Here is a 23,665-nt window from a genome sequence, read left to right as displayed (position 1 = left end):
CTGCATTTTACCTGATTGGACACAAAAGAAAGACACACAAGCAGAGTAATACATAATTTGAACTTTATATCATTTCTATTTAGGAATAAAGATTTACAAATTGTACAAGACATCCTCAGTCAGCCTTAATCAAACAAGCAGATGGCGAGAGGACCTGTCAAATAGGATCTCTCACCCAAAAATATCTCTTGTGTTTGTATGACAAACATTGGGGGCAGAGGAAGGGTGCATGTGGAGTGCGTGCTGGTGATTTAAGGGATTATGCTGGTTGGTTACATCATCTGATAGCAGAAAGTGTGTCTAAACTGTCTGACAATCCCTACTACATATACTCCTGTGCAAAACCCCCTTGGCATGGCCAAACCCCCACCTAGTACATTCTTCTTCACACCGAACTCATCTGTCCGATCAATCACATCAGTTCATTCATTGATACATAGACACTGGGGTAAAATAATATTTACAGCAACAAAAATAAACAAAGGAGCTAAAAAACCCAACATGCATGGAGTGCTGCCACCAGTCCAGATGTGGCACGATATGGTGACGACGACACAATGTTTTTGTGAAATAATATAAAATGCCATTGACTTATTAAGTTGGCATATTTAAATCCAAGGTGTGCCAAATGTTTTCTGGAAGATCAGTCAAAAATAGTAAGACACAGAATGCATCCTGTTGTATACAAATGACATGTTCAAATAGTGATCTCATTCCTGTACTAATGCAGATGGGATGTTTGTGAAACAGTGATACACCCTAATATCCCTAATATTTCTGATTTTGCTATGTATTATTTACAGGTTCCCTTTCTCTTAAACACAAACTGACACTTAGTCAATCATCACAAATGGTCCCAAACGGTTTGGAGCTACGATGTCTGTCTTTCAGCTGCTGCTTAGTGGTGGCCTGTTGATGCTGTACGACTGAAGGAATAAACAGAAATAAACTGACTTTTATTCTTAAAAAAACTGGATATAATGAGCAAGTGCACAAATGATTCGTCCAAAGGGTAATAGTAACTCTACACAGTAATTTATGTTTTTTACTGAAACAATGTCTGTCAAGAGGTGTTGAGGTTTATGTGTATACATGAGTTAGTATGTGTATGTTTATTAGTCCCGAACATTGCATGAAGATCAATAATGAATCAAAAATATGTTCTGCCCTCATTTATCCTTTTGAAAATCGTTCCTCGGATTGCACAATTCCTTGTTCCTCAATTTTCAAGGAAGTCCTGCCGTTGGAAGATAATATGTGTGTGTGTTTGTGTGTTTGCAGTATACTGTATGTTTCTGTGTATAACAGTTCGTGTGTCTGTGCTCTGTGAGCAGTCCGCTCAAGGGTCAATACGAAAGGCCAACAGTTTGTCAGAGTGCAGATTGTTGAGGGTGCGCAGGTCCGGCAGGCGCAGGAGGAGTTTGGGGAAGAGGGCGGTGTCATCTGGGCGATGGCGAGCGATCAGTGACCGCAGGGCACGGATCAGACCCTCCTGTAGCTGCTCCACAGCCCGCATGTCTGAGATGCCAGAACGATCTGAGGAGCACAGGGGATACCAGTGTGAGTAGCTGACACAGTTACCGCATTATTAGTTCACCAGAAGAGTGTAATTGCACAGGTCTGTTCCTGAACAGTACCCCTTTCTCACCTGCAGAGACCAGCACCACAGCCATAAAGAGGGCCATCTCATCAGGCTCTAGTCCCAGGGAACCCAACTTCTCGCTGAAGTCAAACATTGCATCCAGCAGAGAGCCCATACCCAAAGCTCGCAGGGTGGACAGAGGGTAAGTTTGGCCATTCAGGAAAGTCACTGTACGTTCCCCAGCATTGAACAAGGTGCAGAACCTCACCATCAGAACCTAAACACACACCAAAAAATTAAAAAAGGGAAACACAAAGATTAGAGACAAATACCTCCAACAACAATATATTAGAATGTATGAGACAGCTACATACTTTTATGATTATCAATACAAAGCATTTGAAATGTGTGTCACTACCTGAAAAGTGCCTGATTTGAGCAGCATGACCTGGTCCTGTTGACTAAGTTCTTGAAATCCTGGGATGCCCTTGGCAAACTCAACCACCTCCTTGACAGCAGGAGTGAAACACTGAGAGAAGGATTCCCATATCTCCTGGCTCGTGCGCTCTGGGCCCGATACAGGCCAAGCATTGAGGGGACAGGCCTGTGAGAGGGACGAAAGACGAAGAATCATAAGTTGGTGTTCAGACAGCATATATCACAGGGGTCTTAATACACATATAAATAGTATGCTTCCTGCTCTTACCAACACTTTAGCTCCTGGAGCTAATTTCCATGGGCAGGAGGGCTGATTTTGGACACTTCCTGCGTTGTGAAAACTCTCGTGATCGGCTGAACAGCCTCTTTGACGTGTTGTGCTGTTAGACTGATCCTGATTCTGATTGGTCGACATCAAGTAGGTATAGCGATTGTTGTCCACATTGTGGAATGTAGGTTGGTTGTCATTAGGAGCAACTGGGCACAGAGCAGCTGGTGCAACGGGGCAAGACTGATAACTCTGGGCGGAGTTGTGGTGAGGGGACACTTGTGGAAAACTGGCATCCTGAGAAAATGGAGATGTGTTATTGTTGTTGTTGGTGGTGATGTTAGCCCTCTTGGCTACTCTCTCCTGGCTGCTGCTGTTACTGCTGGTGAAAATGTCACGGTAGGCTCTGGCGATGGCCCCAATGGCCTCTTTTGAGTTGCCATCCTCTGGGCTGGAGGGAGTGTCTCTCACTGAAGAGGGATCCATTTCCATGGCAGCAGACTCATTTAAGCTGTTCATGTAGCTCTGCATCTCATCCAGAAGTCGCTGCTTTTCTCTCTTAGGTATGCGGCCAAAGCGCACAGCTAGGGAAAGACACAAGCAGTGAGGACAGATCAGATAATTGTGGCATCATGATCGTTTACACTGGACTTCTTTTGCGCTACAATTTTTTTTAGACTTTCTAAAATATAAATGTTATGCACTGTTTTTTTTTTTTGCTTGAATATGAGGTTGTCGGAAAGACACAAGCAATCCAGTGACAACCAAGACAAATGCATTTCTTAAAAGGTCAAAAAGTAGGGGCATCTTAGCCATACAGTATTGCTAAGCAGGTTAGGTTAGCACTTAGTATTAGCTATACATTAAAGCTAAGCATTGAGAAACAGCCATCCATCACACCTCCTTATATAGACACAAATCTGAAGCATAAAACCCCTTAAGTGCTGAATGATTTCAAGGAGAATCACATAAGTCGTGAGATGAAAACTTCCTTCTGATCACCCATATCCCCACCCCCCTTCCCACAGTAACCATCAGCTGGAGAGGCTATTTATAGACCCCCTGCTACCATCTGCCTCATCCTCTCCTCTATCCACCCCTGTCTCCTTCCTCTCCCGCTCCCTCCCTGCAGTTGTAAGTAGGGCAGTGGGGCAACGTGAGCGTGATGTCACTGGCACTGAGAAGGTGAGAAGGATGAGAGAGGTGCGCGTGAAGTGCAGAAATGAGCTGAGAAAACAGTAACGAGAACATGAAGGGGACTGATGTGCGAGACAGTGACACATAGAAAGTGAGAGTATGTATGTCTGGGAGGGAGGTGTGTGCATGTACGAGATAGAGTTAGATAAGGCACAGTTTCAAAGACTTTTGCAAGTTTTTTTGATAAGTTTGTATAGCAACAATAATATTTTTGAAGCAATGCAGTGTCACTCCCCCAAGTTAAAGATAAGCAATTACACTCAAACAGAATGACACTTGCTGGGTCGAGTGAGGTGATTTACATAGACCATTATTATGCAGAGTAGATATTGCTGTTTACCAAATATACAGTAATCTGTTCATTGCCTACAGTATCTCTTGATGAGGATGGGGCCAATAATGTGGCATGACATTAATCCCTTTCACCATGGTTAAAAGAAAAAAAAAAAAAAAGCAAACGCAGACTTGTGAGCTGCTGCTCTAAAAATCATGTTCTGGTTAGAGGAAGAAAAGTGTGCCATCATGCCAATGTATTTAAATATTTGCCTAAATTGCAGAGCCAAAGTTACACAGCTGCCTGGTGTGAAATCAGGGTGTACTATTTATTGTGGGCTGCAGGCAGTTGCATGCGGTTTCCTGTTTTCGTAATGGTTAAAACAGAGCAAAAAGGGGTTTCTAGGTTGTGGTCCTTGACGCTTTTGAAAATCTCTTCTAAGAGGGTCGACTTAACTCTTTGTTCTCTCATTGACTCGCATTTTGCCACCCTATTTTCTCTGTGCACCAGAAGTGTCAAGCACATGCAGAAATAACACTAACCTCTTTACTAGATTAGGCAATGCAGGGTACCGGAGGGTGGAGATAAGCAGAAACCATACTGAGAGGAAGAAGACAGGCAAACTACACCAAGTAGGTCATGGTGTATGAGTACTCTATAGGCCCAATTCTGTATTGTTTTTCTAGGTCAGCCCAGATGTTTTCTTAATCTGTGATGATAGGTGATCAATCAATGTTGAACTATCAGTTAAACCAAGGTGATGAATGGATCACGCCTGATTAATTCTGTCACAACAACTGGATGCTTTCGGCATCCCCTGCTTAATTGTTGCCCTATTCCTCATTAATTGCAGTAAGATTTTCTATGGGCATACACAAGGTAATCAAGTTGACCCTGTTCCAATTTCCTAAAATAATTCTTGTGTTTGCTGCAGTTTTCTAGATGATAGATCGCTTCGGGGACTTCAAGGCTCATCCTCTCATAAATCATTGTCTGAAGGGGGAGATGTAAGAGAGCTGAGGGAACATGGTGGGTACAGGGAGAGGGGAGGGGCTGCACTGAACCAGAGCATTGAGGTAACAGTGTCGTGGGAAGGATGATGCCAAGGGCAAGAGAAAGACACTCAGAAACTTAAGAGAGTGACACAAGGCCAGATGGTAATCTTTGGCAGCACAGTGACACAGTAGAAGGGCAAAGCAGGTGCAGATCTGCCAATAAAGTGAGTGACTGAGCTACTGGCACGATGACCTCAAAAGACTTTCTGCATTACATTTTTCACACAGACCTACATATCTGTGCTGTGCCTCTTTCAGCTGCCCATTTCCCTGCTGCTTATGCTAATCAGAGCACTGTGGCAATCTGGCAGAGCTGCATGAGGATCTCTCGCTTGTTAAAAATGTGTCAGGATGTCTCACCATCTCTTGACATGCCAACAGAGAGGCATTTCTTGAATCGGCAGTGCTGGCAGCGATTGCGGTTCATGCGCATGATCAGACAGTTCTCATTCTTCACACACATCTTGTAGTTGATGTTCTGCTGGATGCTGCGGCGGAAAAAACCCTGAAACACACATAGAAAAGTTAAAAGTGGTTGACCAAAGGCAACACATCTCTGAATCGTTCCCCATTGATGAAATTTGACCTCATTTTCTTTCTGATCAGGGCCTTACCTTGCAGCCCTCGCATGCATGTACCCCATAGTGGAAACCAGATGCAATGTCCCCACAGACTTTGCAAAGCAGGACCATTCCACCTGTCTCTGCGGAAGGATAAACAGTCAGATAAGCTGCAAAACTTAGATCATTATAGAAATCTTTATGCCTATCAACAATGAGGAAACACTAACTTGTGAAAGTTCCTGGGAACCCGCATGGTCTCTTTCCTGCAATAGGGTGTGCATAGGTGTGCTGTGGAGCTGCTGATGCTGCAGGGCCACTGTAGACCTCTGGGAACTGGAACACCAGTTTGGAGGATGGAGTGGTGCACCCACCTGCCCTCTGTTTCAATGCCCCAATTTCTGTGAATGTAACCTCCTCTGGAGATGAGGGCTGGGAGTGTGAAGAAGGTGACTGTGTCTGGTACCCACTGGAGGGGCTGCCAGGGCTGGGGCTGGAACTGCCAGAGGAGCCTGCATACAGGATGACTCCACCTCCTGCAGACAGGGGAAAGAAGCGGACATGAGACATCGGAGCTGAGACTCCGGGGTAATTTGACTCAAATTTAAGTTCCTAATTAAAAGATGCCATGTCATTCGGATACTGATCAGAAGTGACATTATTCTTTCTATGCCGTAAACGTGGTCCACTGTACTTTTTTGGCTGAATGAAATGAATTGTAGATGGTACAAATCTTGGTTTGTCCATCCACATTTCTTGAGAAACCGTTCTGCTACTCTGCTACTTTGACTGTGATGTGATGTAATGTTGCACAACCTCTGGGCAGCAGAGAACAGCTCTGAGAATTTGCAGCGTCGTTGCCTCATCCTGAGCGTAATATGCGTAATGGTGCACTCAAGCGGATAAAACGGGCGCTAAAAATACTGCTGGTAGCACAGCAACAAAACAGGCAGCCGCTGCTTTTTTTAAATAATTCCCGCGTCATGCTAATGCAGTATTTATTTGCAAATACATAGAATGTTTTTTTATGGTTCAGCCGTATTTGCTTCTGAAGTTTCGTTTCCCTCCACCCTCCACCCCCCACCCTCCGCGCTCTCTCTCTCTCTCTCTCTCTCTCTCTCTCTCTCTCTCTCTCGCACTTCAGTCATGCGCTGTGGATGAGCTGAGACACGGCCTCACGTGTATGTGAGGCCTGCTGCCTCCTCCGCTCCAATAATATCCTCGCTCCCCTGGCACCGTGCCCAGCGCCAGCAAACAGCACGACACCTGACCGCCGCCTCACATGCATGGACTCCTGACACGGTTTCTGCCCGGACCAAATCCGCAGTCTCGTGTTGAAAAATACAACAGTCATATCTGTGTTTACAAACATACGCTGACTGGGAAGCTCCACGGGCGTTGAAGTGGTACCAAGTCTCTTCCCCTTGCTGTTCATGCGCCACCAACAGTCGGGGAATGCGAGTCACGTTTTTTGCAAAGGAAAAGACCGACCGTATGGGCCGAACTGTTGTCATGGTGGACTAACAACTCGGTGTACACTGGAGACGTCCAGAATGACAAATTTTAGGCCCATATGCAAATTCTGTTATATATTCAAGATAATCTCAAGTTTTTTTAAACATTTATTCCAGATTGGCATCAAACTGAGACACTGTCAACATTCAAATAATTTTCATGCCATGGCACACTGGTTTAATCAAGTGAGCCTTGTGTATGGAAATCATGCATGGGTCCTATAGGCTCGCCCCTGTGTTGCTGCGTGCTGCCCTTTGCTGCACAAGGTATTTGTTTTAGCTCAGATGTTTTGTTAATCCCTCAGCCAGCACGTGTTGGTGGTTTGTTGACTCATGCCAGAGCCGTAGACGGACCCAGCAGATGCAGGCCTGAGCCTCACCTCTTCCTGAGCTTACATGCAGACAGTCGGTGGCCCAACCCCCCCCACCCCACCCCAACACATTGCATGTACACCTGAAGACTCACATGTACACTAAAGTGTTTATGAATGACCTCTAGTGTCCCTGTGCAATACACGCTGTCAATTAACAATCTGTTTTATAGCCTGTTTTGGAGCAGAGAAAACTATCACATGTCAGAGAGGTTCATAAAATCTAAATATAATCACTGGAGACTCCCTGTGCTGTTTTGCACAAGTTACTGATAATTCCTCTTAAACCTACTATTATATTGTTATTATAGCATTATTGTATGTTCAAAGAAGGCATTAGTGGTCATAAGTCATCAGCATGGTTTAGGAAGACCAGCACAGTATTAATGTCTTATGTTTTTATTTCAAACATTGCTCAAGCTTTAAGCAGCCTACCAGCACAGGCTACAAACTGCTTTTGGAGCCACCCATCAGGTTAGGCAGCATTGGTGTTTTTATTCTTATTGGCAGTTACAGTCAGCTTCTAAATTGAGTTGCTGGGTGATTTTTTGATGTACTCGTTTATTTCACATCAAATGAAATCCCTTCCTCAATGCTCATCTTAAACTTGCCTACCCATGCAAGCACTAATCTGCCTGGGACTGGAGGCAGGCAGAGAAACGTGAGCAGATCACAGGCAGAACAGCTCTCCTCCTCTCTGTGTCTCTCTTGTCCTCTGTCTCTTACTCTTGCTTGTTCCCTTCATAATGCAGGACATGGAGAGACAGCCACAGATAGCCTACAGTTAAGGTGACCACAGTGTTGACCCTTGTGTGGCTTGCATCCACAGAGCAATGCAATTTTTATTGTGCTGCAAAAGAAAATTATGTAGGCTATGGCCAACAAAAGGAGTAATTGCATGCTACTCAATGTGGGCAATCTGTGAGCAATGCTTGGGTGTTTGCGGTAGACTTCATTAACTTAGGGTGTATGTAAGTAGGTCAATATCACAGGAGCTTGATAGAACTGAGTCTGTGTGCCTGTAGCACCTCTCCAGACTGATGCTGCATCATATTATAGCTCATGCAATTATCAGGAGAAACCGTATTTGGCCCAGATTATCACACTGGATGGCTGTAATGTATAAACACCAGAAAATATTTTTCAACATTTTGAACACTTTACGGTTGTTGTGGGTAAAATGGCTTCATGTCTGTCTCATGGGCTGTCAAAAGTGGATTTTATGAGAAACTGAGCCTCTCCGATGTGTTTAAATCCGCTATTAGTTTGAGCATCATTTGGAGAGCACAGCGGATGTGAGGAGATATGTTGTGTTTAACAGCAGGGTCACGTTCCAGCTGAAACACACCCTAAGCGGATGCGTGTGTGCCCTGAACCGATGAGTTGGGCACAGATGCTGCAGAGTCAAGATCGAGTCAGCTTCAGCCACACTGCGTGATCTAGCGATGATTCAAACGGGAACAAAAACGCTGTCGGTGCAAGCGAAAGGCGCATGAGGAGGGAAAACGTGACGAGAGAGAGAGAGAAAATGTTAATACATGGAATCCGCTGACCCACTGACCAAGCTCTCCCTCACCACCACCGCAGGCGGCATCAACACAGAGGCGTCCGTGGGAGCGGAGACGCGGCGGGAGGAGGACCCGGGTAGATCTCACGCGTCGCACGCGGCTCTGCAAGGGAAGCCACGTGAGGAGGCTTTTGACGGGGCTTTCACTGGGAAGACATGAAGCTGCGCTTCAGCCAGGAGCCAGAGCTTCTACAGTCCGCCAGGGGCTTATAATTAACGAGCCAAATTAAATAGAGCAGCATGTTGTGCGGCGGGGTGGTCTGACTGTGCACCAGCAGCAGCACCGCCTGCACTGTCACTCAGGGGCTGAACCTAGTTTAGAAACAGCAGGATGTGTTGCATCGGTGTGTGCCTGCACACCCTTGTTGTACAGAAGTGAGTGTGTTAATAAAAATCTTCTATAATATAAAACAACTTCAGTTACGATTAATTATAGCCTAATGTGTTTAGTGAACAATTTAGTGTTTTTAAAAAAATACTTTTAAACATATCAGAATAGGAGTTCTGACAGACTGAGTGAGGCTGGGTGAAGTCAGTAAGGCCAGCACTGCATGGCCTGCATGGAGTCAGCCATAGATTGGGAGGGAAAAAAAATCATACTCATTGGCCATATGTTGGCGCTATAGAGACAACTTCAAACTTAATATTTTTGACCTATGAAGTGCAAGTCTCAGAAACATTTTTTTTCCCCACTGGATTCTGTGGGTTAATTTGAATTTTTGCATTGATGAAATCTCATGTGGTTTTGAAATTATACATTTTCAGACTCATACCTGTAAGTTTAACTTTAACTTTACATACACCCATAAATAAATGTCGCCTTTAACTATTGTGACCAGACTGGGTGCACTTGTTTGGATTCTGGGCCCAAGCTTCACTGTGCAGTCCTGGAATATTCTGTTACTACACAATGCATCCCTTATAATTAGCTGCACTGATTTGAGTTCAGACTTTTCCACCTCCTATAATCATGTTCAATTCTCTCCGGCAGTACAAGGACCCTTTCAGATATGATGGCTGTGAATTCAAACCCTGCTAAGGGCAGCACTCAGTCGAGTCAAAGGCAAAAAACTGCAGATGCACACAGGTGCTCCTAGTCTACTGACCGAGGCCACAAAACACAGTGGCAGAATCCAAAGGCCCACCTTCAGGACCTGCGGACTAAGACCTCATGGACTCCAGTCGTATGCATTGTGACGTGTTCACCGTTATTTTGTTTTTATTTAATGATTGGAGAAACTCTTGTTTGTATTGCACTGAATTGTGGGTAATTAGGCCACATCAGTGAAAACTGAACCCCAGGCAGACTCTCTGGAGGTCTGCAGAAAGTTCGTCTGAGTTGGGTTGGTCTGGGTTTGGACAGCTCTCGGCACACATGGACCTCCCAGGAACACACCAACAAAGTTCACAAGAACAATAAATGGATTCAGTCAGTCCTCCTGACTCCCTCCTCTGATTTTGACCAAGAGTCACTTTAATCCCTCAGATTTCACCCACAATTCAAAACTGCCTTATCTCACACTAACACAAAATAAACAGTACACACACAGAAGCAACATAACATTGATTTAAGTGAAAATCAATGTTACCACTACCTTCAAAGTTTGGTTATGACTGATGAAAACTGGAGACATTTATTAACGTAAACTCACATTTTCACCAGTACTACAGTCAAAACTCTGAGCAAGAGTCTCTTGAGAGAACAAAAAAACTTGAAACTGTTTCTCACCATGCAAGCTGTGATCATGAGAATCTCATTCTGTATTTGGTTTAGAAAGAAAAAAAAAGCAAAATCAATTGACCACCTGTGTCACCACAAGTCCCGCCACCAAGTCGACACAGACACACACTGTCACCTTTCAGACTGTGTTCAGATATATCACACGATGAGTCAGTGATAGTCAGTGTTTCACCACAATTACTACTTCATACAAAACATTTTCTTTGACACATTAGATCGGACTTCACCAAAGAGTCTCACAATACACCCAGAACCGGCAGAGTGGGATTTCTTTTGGGTGGGTGTGTGCAGAATCATAATACACGCAAAGGTTAATAATGGTTTCCGTTGGATGGTGAGGATCAGGACTGAGTTAGGAGGTATTAACAAGTGAGAGCACATAGTGCATGAAGTTACACAGTGAACGGTATGTTTTATCATACGAGCATCATTTGACTGCTAAATGTAATCTAGTGAAAATGCAACTAGAAGCAAATCATTATTAATATCATGAAAGAATACTAATATGACTAATTTTCACACAAGTACAGCTGACCCTATAAGGATAAAGGATGCAGGTGTCTGATGAAAATGTTGGTTTGCATATTCCAAAATGCATCATAAATGCATCTTGGACGATATGCATAATAACGACATACATATAATGATAAAATTTGGGACTATTTTTCACGCTATGGCTTATAAGACACGCTATTTCATTACTGAATTACTACAATAATCATTCAAGTGAATTCTGCATTTATATACAACCCGCCAACCACACAACCCAGTCAAGGGAAATGGGGGCTCTGTGTCAGGACACACACACACACACACACTTATGAGGCATACAGCCCACCACTGAAGCCATATTTTTTCCAGGTCATGATGGTGTTTATGAGCTCTGTTTAAATCAGTATACTGAAGTCATGAGTGAATCGAAGTCTTGTGGTTTGCATTGACGTTACTGAAACACTGAAGGTCAGTGAATACATCAAACTTCATGAGAAAAAAAGAGAAAAACTTTAAAACTTTAGAAAAGACTCAAAAGTCAAATGACGCACTGTCATTTCAATAACCAATAAGCGGTTGTATCAGCTTGCGAGATACGTAAATATACAAATGTGTGCAATCTGCATGTTTATCTTGTCACTAATACTACAGCTATTACCTATGGTTACTCATTTAACTGCCTTGGTTATTCCGTGTGGGGGGGGAGATCATCACAATAACATCATAATCAACATAAATAGAAAGTCATAACCCGGTGAGTGTGTTAAGTGTAGCCTTGAGATTACAATGACATGCTGACGGAGCGCAGGGTGCGCCCATCACCTGCGCCGGAACGTGACTGTCGCTGTTGTAAATGATTCCAACGTCAATTAGGAGAGGAAGGCGGGTACACCTTTGGCTGACCTCGAGTGGACGCTGTCTAATACGACTTAACGGATGTAAGTCCTGTCGTTATCAACTTTTATGCTGCAGGTTTCGATAGCAGAAACCAACACGTTCTTTCTGCCAGCGTTTTTTTTTTTGTTTTTTGTTTTTCCTTGATATGATAGCGTGCAGATAAAGTTCTGGCTCCGATGGATTAGGATTAAAGCGACAGTGTACTGAAACTCCACGTGAGTTTGTTTTCATGGAGAGAAGCAGGAAGTGACCAGCCCCATTACAACCATATGGTGCGGTTCACTGTCAGTACAGCTGCAGCCCAGGCGCTGCGATCCGAGTATTGACAAAGTTGCGTAAAGTCGCATTGTTACGTCGTTTCTTAGATGTCAGGAAAAAAAAAGTTGTGATAAAACGCCTAAAGAGTTAACCCAGTGCACAAGCCTAACTGGCATAAACGATAACAATCGCGAAAGAAGCAACAATAACAAACCAATGAAATCACTCGACTCAGACACTTGCATGTTCACATTACATTTCGTGCACCTGCTGATGCATACCATAAGAACTCACACACAAGACTGCAAACACAGTTGCCAGTTATGCGCAGATTAGACGCAAGTAAATGTTCGACATTAAGGTTTTAGCACACTCAGTCACAGAATAAGCAGTGGAAATGCCACTTTGCGTTAGCTCATATTAATCACAGATGTCACGATTTTATTTTAGGCTGAGTCAAAAGTAGCCAGATATTCGTGTCCCTTGATTAATAGCAACATAATGAATAAACTACACGAAGACCATCAATCAATTCTGTCTCATGTTATAATCAGCATTGTTGCAGTTGAAACCAAATCTTACCAGGGCTGTTATCCATTTCTCTTGGTGATGTCGATGACTTTAAAGTGACTGGAAGATACACGTCCTTGTCTGTCACTAGACTGGAGCAAATGTCTTTTGGAGGCGGTTGAGATAGTCAAAAAACAGCTTTGCGTAAAACACCTGCTCCATGGAGCGCAACAAAAAAAAGGAGGGGAAACTGGTGGAAATGTGTCCAGTACGCGTTAAATTGTCCCAGTGAAGTGTAGACCGGCGTCTCTCACGGTGCTCAAGTGTGGTCTCACACAAGTAAGTTTGTCTCCTCGGAGATACCCAGATGCCTTCTGCGTTATGGACACTGCGCTTTGGCTCCTGAGCATGTGATGCTGCACGAGCGAAGATTAAACGCTTCTCATGAATTCCAAGAAAGTAGAGTCAGCATATCCGTGGGCATGACATACACACCCACTGATACAAACACCCACATCAATCACGTTTGCAGGTGAGTAGGAAATGTGACCGCTTTTCCGCTCGCTCAACTTGTGTTGTGTCTGTGTGTTGTGCGGGATTTGGCTCACTCTTTGTATCTCGCGGAGTCTTTTCTCTCGCTCTCTCTCCTTCACGCTTTTGTGCATTTTCATTGGCGGGGATCTGGAGCTGTGGGGAGTTTGATGCGCTTATTCGACCGTGGTATGTGTTCAGTTAAGCCACGCTACATGTGCGCTCTACATGTGCAAGGGGGAGCGCTGCCCTACTGATACACATTTTATGCAAAGTACTGAGCGCGTGGTACGGAGGGATGGAGAGATTGGAGGATGAATCACATGGACAATAGGCGTGGCTCACCGTGACTGCTTGTTCTCTGACAAGCGGCGCTGCAAACGGATGGTAAACACAGAGCCGTGCCAAACACTGACATGCCAAAAGGCGAGCAAGTGCCAAGTTTACAGCCCATGTGCCAGAGGAAACGGTGGACGGACCTGTGACACACCAACAACATGCTGTTGGAGCGAGCGTATGCACAAACACTCACTAAAATATCACCTGCCAAAATCGTAAAAACGATATTTGATGAATTTTACGTGTGTGATTATCTTCGCATTTTAATACAGCTGGGTCCATTTTGTGCGCTTGAGGGCGAACTCAATTTTCATTTTTTAATTTTACTCTTAATTAATTTCAAATTTCAAAAGAAGCGCATTAACGTCCAGCCAACAGACTATGTGTCTAAACATGCAGGAAGCACAGGTTTGTGGAAAGCGCCCCTTGGTGGCAATACATGGCATTATTCTATCTTTCTTATGTTCCTTAGAAGTCTCACTGCAAGACAGTTTAAACAGACATCTGAAATGGTGCATCTGATGGTTTTTATCACAAAGCCGTAATAAGAATAAGTGCTTTGTATCGTTATACAAGCCCATTTGATCCACTTCCTCTCTTCTAGTCTATCTAGTAATTACGTTAATAATTCGTCAACTCATCAGTATTCCTTTAATTTCCTTTCTCACATAGTTAGGCCTACTCGTGTGAAGCATCTTAAAGACATTTCCAAATTGATTAACCCTCACAAAGTCATTACTAGACATGATCACAAATAAAGCATATCACACTGAATATCTATTTAAATACAGTGAAAGGATGTGCGCTGCAGTCCTCCTTGGCGTCACTAGGGGGAGTCAGAGTGTCAGGGATCGTCACGCACGGTGGCTCACATCAACGCCCCCTGACGACGCCGTGTGTCGGAAACTGGTGGTACTTGGTCGTGCGTGAGGCAGATGTTTCGTAGGCGTGGCTTTTGAGGACCCAGGGTTTACTAACCAGGAAATAAACATTGTGATAACTTGGAAACTTTCACGTTTCACGTTCATTTGTTCATTTGGAATATTGCAATAGAAACGGTTTTCGTGAATACGTTAGGAAAGTACCTTTCTTTGTCTGGCCACACAAAAAATAAAACTACCCGTGACCACGACGGCACACGGCCATGGTTACTGTTGATGTCTTCAAGGGTCTTAAGTCCTTCATGATAATAAGACCTGTCTAATAATCAAACTCTATACTGTGGGCATATAGCCATGCAATATTATAATACTGTGCAATATAACTTTAGACTGGCTGACTTTAGACTACATGCAATGCTGTCTGTCTTACAGGGGTCAAATATAACAGAACAGACAACACACCACCTATGGTATAAAAATTATTTTATATACTGTTTTAACATAGGCTTGTTTATATAAACAGAAGCTCAGATATGCAATGCAAGCTTTGTGTCTTGGCAGCTAACTAGACTTACTGAGACATAAAGAAGGACAACAATAATGATAACAAAAATTACATTTTATTTAAAGCACGCAGTGCAGAAATAGCCTACAACATACAAGCACTTTGAAATGGGAAAAGAAACAAAACAGACTTTAAAATGTTGTCAAACATTTTTCAGATTCTGGGTTTAAATCTTAGCTGTGGATCTTTGGAGTCAGCATGTTCCTCCTGTTCCTTCGGCTGCTCCAATGTCCAACAAAATGGCTGGAATAAAACTCGGAATATTTTCAGAGCTTCTTTTTCTGTACTAGATGTGACTTTGGCGAGCTGCACAGACCGCACCTACACGTCTGAATGCCATAATATTAGAGTTACTGGGAGTTTTACCATGGCAGACGACCACTGTTTTCTAAAATCCATCTTTAGCCTTCATCCTGTAGGTGTCAGCTCTTAAGGATGTCTTTGCTGGATCAGAATAGCAGATATTATACTGGGATCTACTGCATCACCCCACCACCATCTGTCCCCATTTCACCTAGGCCTCCCTCCACCTGTCTCACCTATCTCCTGCCATACCTTCCTCTAATCCTACCCTAAGCAGGCGACTGAACTCAGCTCTTCGTGCGGAAGCAAACTAACAAATCACAGACATCTGAATCACGCGGTAAAGAAAAGAAAAGCACAATAGAGCATATCCCAAATCCACACAATCACTCCCCACTCAGGCCGCTCACCCACTATCACAACACTCAATCTGCTATCTCTTACTACTGTCTAAACTCCTCCAAAACCCCCAAAGTTGTGACATGTTTCAGACACATAAACTATCCCAAGCTCCTACTAATTTTAGTTTGCTATACCCGTGTGAGTATCTCTGCATCTGCAAACGTAAAGGACACAGTCGTGTGTAGTCTGTAAGGATAAGTGTGTGTTGAATAGTGTAGAGTACCGCAGTGATGACAGAGACATCAGCACCACAGTCCTGTAGAGGCAGAGAGATGCTGTATCACAAGTTATACTCTGGCTGTTAACGCTATCGTGCTTCTCCACGGTTTATCTCCACACACACACACACACACACACACACACACACACACACAGACACAGACACACACACGTCCGAGGTGGGTGTTAACCTCTGCTTGTAAACAAACCGCTTTCCTCAGACTGTTTCACTTATACAAAGCACTTCTCAAACCTGACAAATTAATAAACAATATTTCACACTCGTGTGAGGGCCTGTCACTAAGAGCATTTTCCAAACGACTTGTTTGTCGGTTGCGGCGTTTCGAGCAGGCACCGACGCAGTCACCTACTACATGTCATTCCTCCGTCTTCGCTCGGGGCGTCCTGAGATCGCAACCGCAACCTCACGCACGCGGATATCAGCAATTAATTCAACACCAGCTGGACTACAGTGACGGATTGGCTACCAGGGCAGGTAATCAGACAAATGGCTGAAACGATCATTGAAGCGGAAGACCGGGCGACGTGATATTTGCACGCTGTGATGTGCAGGATTTCCTCTGAGCGCACTGTCCATGACTTTAGTTTTTTTTTTTTGTCTGCTTCACAGAAAACTTCGGTGAGCCTGCGCCCGTCATCCACTGTTTCTAACTTCTGTGCCGGGAGGTGAGGGAGGAGGAGATGTGCTCGCTTTTGAGGCTTCTCTTAGCCGAAGAAGGTAGGACTGCGTGCTTTACATAAATCATCATCTCCTGCCATGATTAATTGAATGTGTCCAAGAATAAACGTAGTTCAAGATGCGTCAATCACTGGGTGTTTACTGTATGTGTCTCATCATGGGAACACGTTATGGCAGGGCACGGAATAATTACAGGCTGCTGAGACTGTTTCGGGGGCTGAGCAGAACAGAAGTCCCCGCCAACACACACACCTGCAAAACACTGCTTTGCCCGAGGCTTGAAGGACTTTTTTCTTCCTTTTTTTTTTTTTTTTTTTTAATCACCGTCTGTCTTTCTGTCTCTCTGTCTGTCTGTTGTCACCCATCCCCTTAGCGGCCCCTCCCTCACACACCTTATTGAATGTGTGCTTTATGTGGATGATGCCAGAGGGACTGATGAGAGACTTGAGTTTATTCCGAGGCTGAACCTTTTGATTAAGCTCAGGAAATAAAAGCAAATGGGCAAAGAATGCAGAACATTTTCCAGGAGTGAACTGTGTGCAATTAGACTCATGATCGCAGTGATGTGTGTTTTTTTTTTCTTTTTTTTTGTATTCATCTGTGCAGAAAAGCAACAAAAAACAAATTTAAACTAAACATATACATATTTATATACCAACCCCTCATGGTGAAAACTTTTTTTTTTCATCATGCTCAGGGTTTAGTGCCCAACTTTCTCACAAGGGCAGTTTTATGTGCAGGGATGGAGGCATGGAAAAGAAGACCTTTCCTTTTGAGCTCACAGATTTGCAGTAATTACAGAATCACTTCCATATGTGGTTCTCTGGCTGCCTTCTCGCTGCCCCCACCACCCCTCTCTTCCCCAGAGTTCTCTCTCTTTCCCTCTCCCCTCTTTCATTTGCATTCTCCCCTATTCCTCTTTTTTTTCCTTCCCTGTTTTTATTTTTTGGCTTCCCCTCGTGCACTCAGAGCATTTTCTTTGTTAAAACCACAGCTTAAACAAAGTTTATGATAATCAGAACATCCTGGCATTTTTGGCAAACGTCTGCGCTTTTTGGTGATTCAATTAGACCACGCTTGCCAAAAAAAAGAGAAAGAAGAAAGAAAAAGAGTTAGTGTGTTTCAGCGAGAGGGGAGGGAGAGAGAAACGAGTCATGGACGCAAGAGGGGAAATGTTGAAGAGTACGGAAATATGAAAAAGAGGAGAGCAAAAGAATGGGAGCTCAGTGAAGAATTTGAGAGGCAGGAATGGAGCGTGAAGGAGGGAGAGGTGGAACAGAAAATGAGGCAGAGGGAGGGAGGGCTGGAGTAATGCTTTTTGACAGAGGTGGGTTCAAGATGGGTTCATGGTGACATCATGGCTGATTTTTGAGGAAAGTATAGACAGGAGAGCCGTTCACCTTTCATTGGACACACATGTTGGGGAATAGGCAGAGCGCCTATGTGCTGGCACACACACTGGTAGCTGTGTCGACAACCTCTGAATGCACCCCAAAATATGCACAGAAAGCACACACTCCTCTTTTTTTTTTATTTTTGCTTTCTGTCCCCCCCCCCCTCCCCCCTTTTTCCCTTTTAGTTTCTTCTGCAGTAAAAAAGCTTTTGGCTCTCCCTCTCTGTTCCAAGCTTTGTGCTCATTTGTTTTTGTTAGCGGAGTACATAGTGGTATATGCCCTTCGCTCCCTAACACATACATTTCTCCTTTGCCATGAGTAACTCATTTTCCTGCGAGTAGTATTCCTCTGTGTATGTTTTTACATGAAGGCGGTTGGACTCTAAATGAGCGCACTTTGCCAGGCTGGATGAATGAGCTCCTTCATTTTACAGGATGTGTGTTTAAGTCTGTGACCATGAAAGTGCAAGCAAGTGTGTATTTGTGTGCATGAAATGTGTTTCTGCAAATGACTCTTGAGTGGTGTGTGTGTCCGCCCTGCGTCCCCCCCGTCCGTCTCAGTGTGGCACCAAACTTCACATGACATCAATCCGAATGTGGGGAAATAGTGATCTCATTACAGGCATCTTGTTACTGATTAAAACCTGCCGCCACAGGCACCATCTCCCTGCGCCCCTTCTCACCCCACCGCCACCGATCCCGTCAACCCCCTCCTTCGCAGTCCATCCCTCTCTCCATCTCACCCCCTGCATTTCCCTCCCTCTTTTACTATTTCACACCCCGTTTTCTCACATTCCCCGTACCACTGGCTCTCTTTCCTTCCCCTCTCCCCATCTCTCTGTCACCCCTCTAACCTCACTTCCTCCCTCTCTTGCTCCCTCCATCCTTCCCCCTTTCCTCTTTCCTCCCTGCCTTTGCTGCTTTTTCCTCTGCCAGCGAGCCCGAGGCCTCCAATCCGTAGCTCTGTGAATGCAAATACGTTGAATCCAAAGTGGAAACACACGACCGAGTGCGATGTTTCCATGAATATTTCATATCTTCATAAACACACCCAGGGAAGCTGCAAAGCATCGTGCTGAACAATGCCCGTGTTTGCTGGGTGGCTTCCTGTGAGGAATGGCCTCTCTGTGTTCGACTTTTTGTCAGAGCACACTGTGTTAGGATTGATGTCAGGGCAGTGTGTTATGATGTCACAGGCTGAAGTTAATGATACGAGAACGGAGGGGGCCATAGGCCATGTTTCCAGTGGTGCCCTGAGAGAGAGATAGCACCCTGATCTATCTTCATTATCCCCCACTCTGCAGCCTCCCAGACACAATGATCATAAATCTCTGCCTGGAGCACACTTCACTGACACTGAAACACAAACACTAGTAACCTCTGACCTTCTCGCTGCTACTGCCTACGCATGCTCATCCATGCACACAGGCACAAGCGCAGTCACATACATACATTTACAAGTGCAAACGTGCGTGCTGAGAGCACATACACATAAACATGCACACACGTGAAGCCTTAACACACCCCCCTGCTCAAGCTCGCTGTCATAATTTAATAAGGAGCGCAGCGTGCCCCGCAAACTGACACACATACACATGACCATCATCATGCACTTGACTGAACATCCTGACACAAACGCATGGTTTCACTCAGTCTGATGGCATCACACTGGCTTGAAATTCACACTGTAGCGGTTCACATCACTCTAATGGCTGATGTGGAGTTCGTTTTTGCAGAATTCGATGGCTGGTATTTATCTTCTTGTTCCATTTTACACAATTGCTGATTTAGTACTGCTATGTAAACAGCTCAGGGATTTCTGTTAGCCTTAGTGGCCTCATAAGCAACACATAAATCAAATGTAAACAAGATAAGGATCAGTTGAAGTGCTTTTTTGCAGTATGGCTTAGATCTGTGCTTCCTGAATATAAGGTTTCTGCAAAAAAAAAAAGGCAGCAGCACCTCTCACTGCTTTTTTTATTCACTAACCCTGATTATGTACAAGCAAATCCAGATAGAAAAATGTCTGAAAGAACATTTGAGCAGGCGTCTGTAGACCATATGTGGCTGTAAAGATCGGAAGCACAAAGGGATAACGAGCCCAAGGCTGGGTACAGGGGTTTTTCTTATTATGACGGCTTTCCTGGAAACATTTTGGGGAGTATGTATTTGAGTATAAGATCTCTGTCCTGTGTCAGGCCAGTCACTGTGATTTACAAACTGTGATTTACAAACAAAGAAGGTGGTTAGGTGTTTTTCCCCCCCTTCAGAAGGTGTAGTTTATCTACGTTCTTCTGCAGGGGTGAAAGTGCCCGTTGAAGTGCCAGTTGAGGTGTGCCTTCTCCTCCCAGTTCTGAGGTTTGAGGTGCTCCTCACGACCAAAACAACTTGAGCAACATTACATTCAGAGAAACAAGGCACACGCCCAGAACCACAAACACATAAACACAGATCTGAAACATATGATCTCATATGGAGAGAGGGGCACATTCAGGGACACACCCAGATCTGTCGTCTCTGCTGCCGCTGCTGTTGCTCAGCTCTGCCATCTCACACAGGACTTCCTTACAGCTGATGTGCCACCGCTAGGTTCTGTTGATTAACTGAGGTGGTTTAGGTGCAAAAATCTTCAGGCTTTTCATCCTAAATAATCTCAATTTAAAAAAGTAATGCTGGGCAGGTTGTTGACAGATGCTGTGTGTCCTGAAAAAGATTCTAGCTTTGAAAGCCAAATTCTGGTTTTCATTTATCCCCAGTGAGGATGTTTTAGAAGTGCTGTCATTTTTCTTTAACCAAAACAAATTAATTGGATTCACAATGGTCCTCATACACGTTTTCTTCTTTAATATGAAGTTCTATTGGTAGTAGTGGTAGTAGCAGCATCAGGAATGGTAATAATAGTCGTAATTTATTATCACCGCTCTGGGAAGATTGTCACAGAAGCACTACAAGCAATAAAACCCAGTGCCAAACACAAATATAAGACAAGACAAACAGGAAAACAACACATACAGTACATGTTCGTACTGAGCATACAGGTAGAATAAGCAAAATGGAATAAGCAAATAAGCAAAATCCCTTTATGCTTATTCCATGAATTTATCACAGTGAGAATAAACAATTTGAAAGTACTCAGACTTGGAAGAGTAAACTTACTGGCTTGCCATTAAAACAGCATCTGTGTTAAATTGAAAAACACTCTAATCTGTGTTGTTCAGGATACTCAAACATCCTCTCCTATTAAACTGTGAACGTATTGATTAAACACAAATGATCTAAGATCACAGCATGGCCCTGCGTTTCCACATGCGCAGACACTTTGTAGGTAAACCGACTCTTTTTAGCCAAGAAGATGGAGAGGAAAAAGAAAAAAAAGAATTCACATGAGAGACAAAGAGGAGAGGGAGAGAATTAAAAACAGAAACTTAAGCTTTCTGGGCCCTTTTCAACCCTCCAGGCATTTTGTGGCTTGTCAAAAAATGTGCTGTATATTTGAAGTGTTAGGTCACGTGACAAAGGAAGGCTTTATGAATCAGAGAGTATAATTATTTCTTAGTGAGTGAGAGAGTGAGTGTGCGTCTGTGTTTGGGGAGTGAAAGAGTGATTTTTTTTAAGAGGCAGAGACTGAGAAAGAGGTGGAGAGAGTGGAAGAGAGGGAGTGAGAGAGTGAGTGAGAGAGAGAGAGAGAGAGAGACTCACTGCTACTCTGTCTTTGCTGTCAGAAGGACTCTGATGAACGTACACACATCTTTTCTCCTTTTCCCTGGCTAGCTTTGCTCATCAGACCAGTCCGTCAGCTACTTCATCTGTCCATCTGCCTCATCAACTCCCGAGCTGGTGAGTAATCCTTAAAACAGTTAGGAATCTGTAATTTTCGTCATTGTTTGCCTTCCTTTTCTCTTATTCTGTTGACAGAGAGAGAGAGAGAGAGAGAGGGAGAACGAGAGAGAGAGAGAGAGAGACTGCATTTTTTGGGAAAGGGTCGACACTTTTAATTGAAGACAGAGACTGAGTGTGCAAAACACTTGCGAGGCTTTGAGACAATAAATCATTTCTTTCCCCAAATCGGAGCAGATTTTCATGCGTAAACACCGAAACGTCCCATCACATGTTTGTTTGTGTGCTGTTTTTCAGTCTGTTTGTTTCTTTTTGCTTTATTAGTGTGAGAGTGACACTGGGTTTACAGGAAAACATACTTGAGTGTTTTTGTGTTTGCCTGCATGCGTCTGTGTGCACATGTGTGCTTATTAGTGAGTGTTTCAAGTGTTACCCAAGGCCTGCAGCTCTTTATTGTTAGCATGTGTGTGTGTGTGTGTGTGTGTGTGTACATGCTCACATGCGTTTGATGTGTATGAATGTGTATTCACCACAGGAGTCACCAGTCTTTGACCTGTGTTTTTTTTTTTTCTAACCAACATATGAGCATTTGGAAGAGAGAAGCATTGTTTTTCACCTTTTTAAGCAGCGGAGGCCAATTCCTCTGGAGCGAGGTGTGTCTGAAACTCTGCTCTTAGTTTACATGGAAGTTTATTCATTGTGTTCTCATAGTTAACAGCGTGTCAGTGAAGGTTATTTATTGATGCTGGCATGCGTGCTTGGTTAACAGGTTCCACTTGTTACGGCCATGTGTAACACTGTGCATTTGGTGCTGTGTGATTTGAATATCAGATCAGTGGCCTGATGTCAGAGTGTAACTTTCCACAGTGCTTTGATTTGTTGCTCCAGCAGTGATTGGTCAGTAGGCAAAGCGCTGCAGCTGGAGAGTCTTGACTTTGCACCTGCTGTCCACTGCTTATATCCCCTGGTGGGCCTGACATAAGTGTGAGGACCAGTTCGATTAAAGTGAACTGAAGAAAACATCCACATGCTGGAGTGACGGATGCTGCTCGAAGGCCAGTGATGTCTCCGTTGCCCTCCGCTTATCAGGACTATCGGTTTGAGTCGAAGCTCATCTCTGAGTAATATCACTGCACCCTCCTCCACCTCCACCAGAGCACCACCCATGGGAGGACAGGCTGTCCATACAGAACATTACCTTCATGGTGTTTGGTCAAAGCGTTTTGTGCGTCTTCAGTGACACTTTTGAGTCAGTTCTTATTTGTGCTTGCTGTTAAAAGCTCCAAATGGCCCATATGTGTAATTACTCACGATCCCCTTTATGACAGCTTTATTGGCCTCATCAACAACATTTTCCCATTTTCATTGTTGACAACTGGCAAACTTTCTGAAATTATTTAGTCAGTGCTGCTATGCTGAATCATCTATCAGTGCAGCTCAGTAATACTATACTGGCAAAATGTATGATATGTCCATAGCAGTGTCAATTTTGGAACAAATGCACAAAAGAGTTCATTTTTATTGTCGTTGATTAGTACTCATTTTTGCAATTTATGAGCTTTACATTTATACATGTCTGATATGTCATACAAAAAATGCAAAAAGGGGAAACCCAACTTACAACAATAATGAATAATTACTTTTTACTCGCGAGAACCCGTCTACCATCAACGTGTAAAAGCGTCAGAAATAAAACTGTATCAACGAGTTCATTTTACATGGATTTTTTTTTATGACACAATTGCAAAACCTGGTGCATTATGTGGTGATA

General features: G+C 43.8%; 2 protein-coding genes across 5 annotated transcripts in view; one reads left to right on the top strand and one right to left on the bottom strand.

Annotated features, from left to right (window-relative positions):
• Positions 1–46: 46 nt before the first annotated feature.
• On the bottom strand, positions 47–13,338 carry nr1d4a (nuclear receptor subfamily 1, group D, member 4a). 2 transcript variants are annotated; one of them, XM_046397522.1, is made up of 8 exons: positions 12,797–13,338; positions 5,605–5,910; positions 5,429–5,517; positions 5,175–5,319; positions 2,289–2,872; positions 2,001–2,186; positions 1,649–1,859; positions 47–1,536 (listed from the first exon to the last, which is right to left on the bottom strand). In XM_046397522.1, the coding sequence occupies exons 1-8, from the start codon at positions 12,810–12,812 to the stop codon at positions 1,340–1,342; spliced, it is 1,734 nt and encodes a 577-aa protein (XP_046253478.1). In that variant the 5' UTR covers positions 12,813–13,338; the 3' UTR covers positions 47–1,339. The 2 variants fall into 2 exon arrangements, with proteins under 2 accessions (XP_046253478.1, XP_046253477.1); XM_046397521.1 differs by lacking the exon at positions 12,797–13,338 and adding an exon at positions 6,749–7,038.
• Positions 13,339–16,442: 3,104 nt separating this feature from the next.
• The window catches only part of rarga (retinoic acid receptor gamma a), a 41,561-nt gene continuing 34,338 nt past the window's right edge, over positions 16,443–23,665 (top strand). The window contains exons 1-3 of one of the 3 annotated variants that reach the window (XM_046397526.1): positions 16,443–16,460; positions 16,596–16,703; positions 21,829–21,894. The gene's annotated coding sequence lies outside the window, so the exon portion shown is untranslated. Of the gene's footprint in view, positions 16,461–16,492; positions 16,704–21,828; positions 21,895–23,665 lie in introns of those variants that run through there. The other 2 variants (XM_046397525.1, XM_046397527.1) reach the window with 2 other exon arrangements.

The sequence above is a fragment of the Scatophagus argus genome, chromosome 8 (assembly GCF_020382885.2).
Source record: "Scatophagus argus isolate fScaArg1 chromosome 8, fScaArg1.pri, whole genome shotgun sequence".
Taxonomy (NCBI): Eukaryota; Metazoa; Chordata; class Actinopteri; family Scatophagidae; genus Scatophagus; species Scatophagus argus.
The sequence above is the reverse complement of the archived record's forward strand: the minus strand, read 5'-3'. Positions and strand labels throughout refer to the sequence as shown.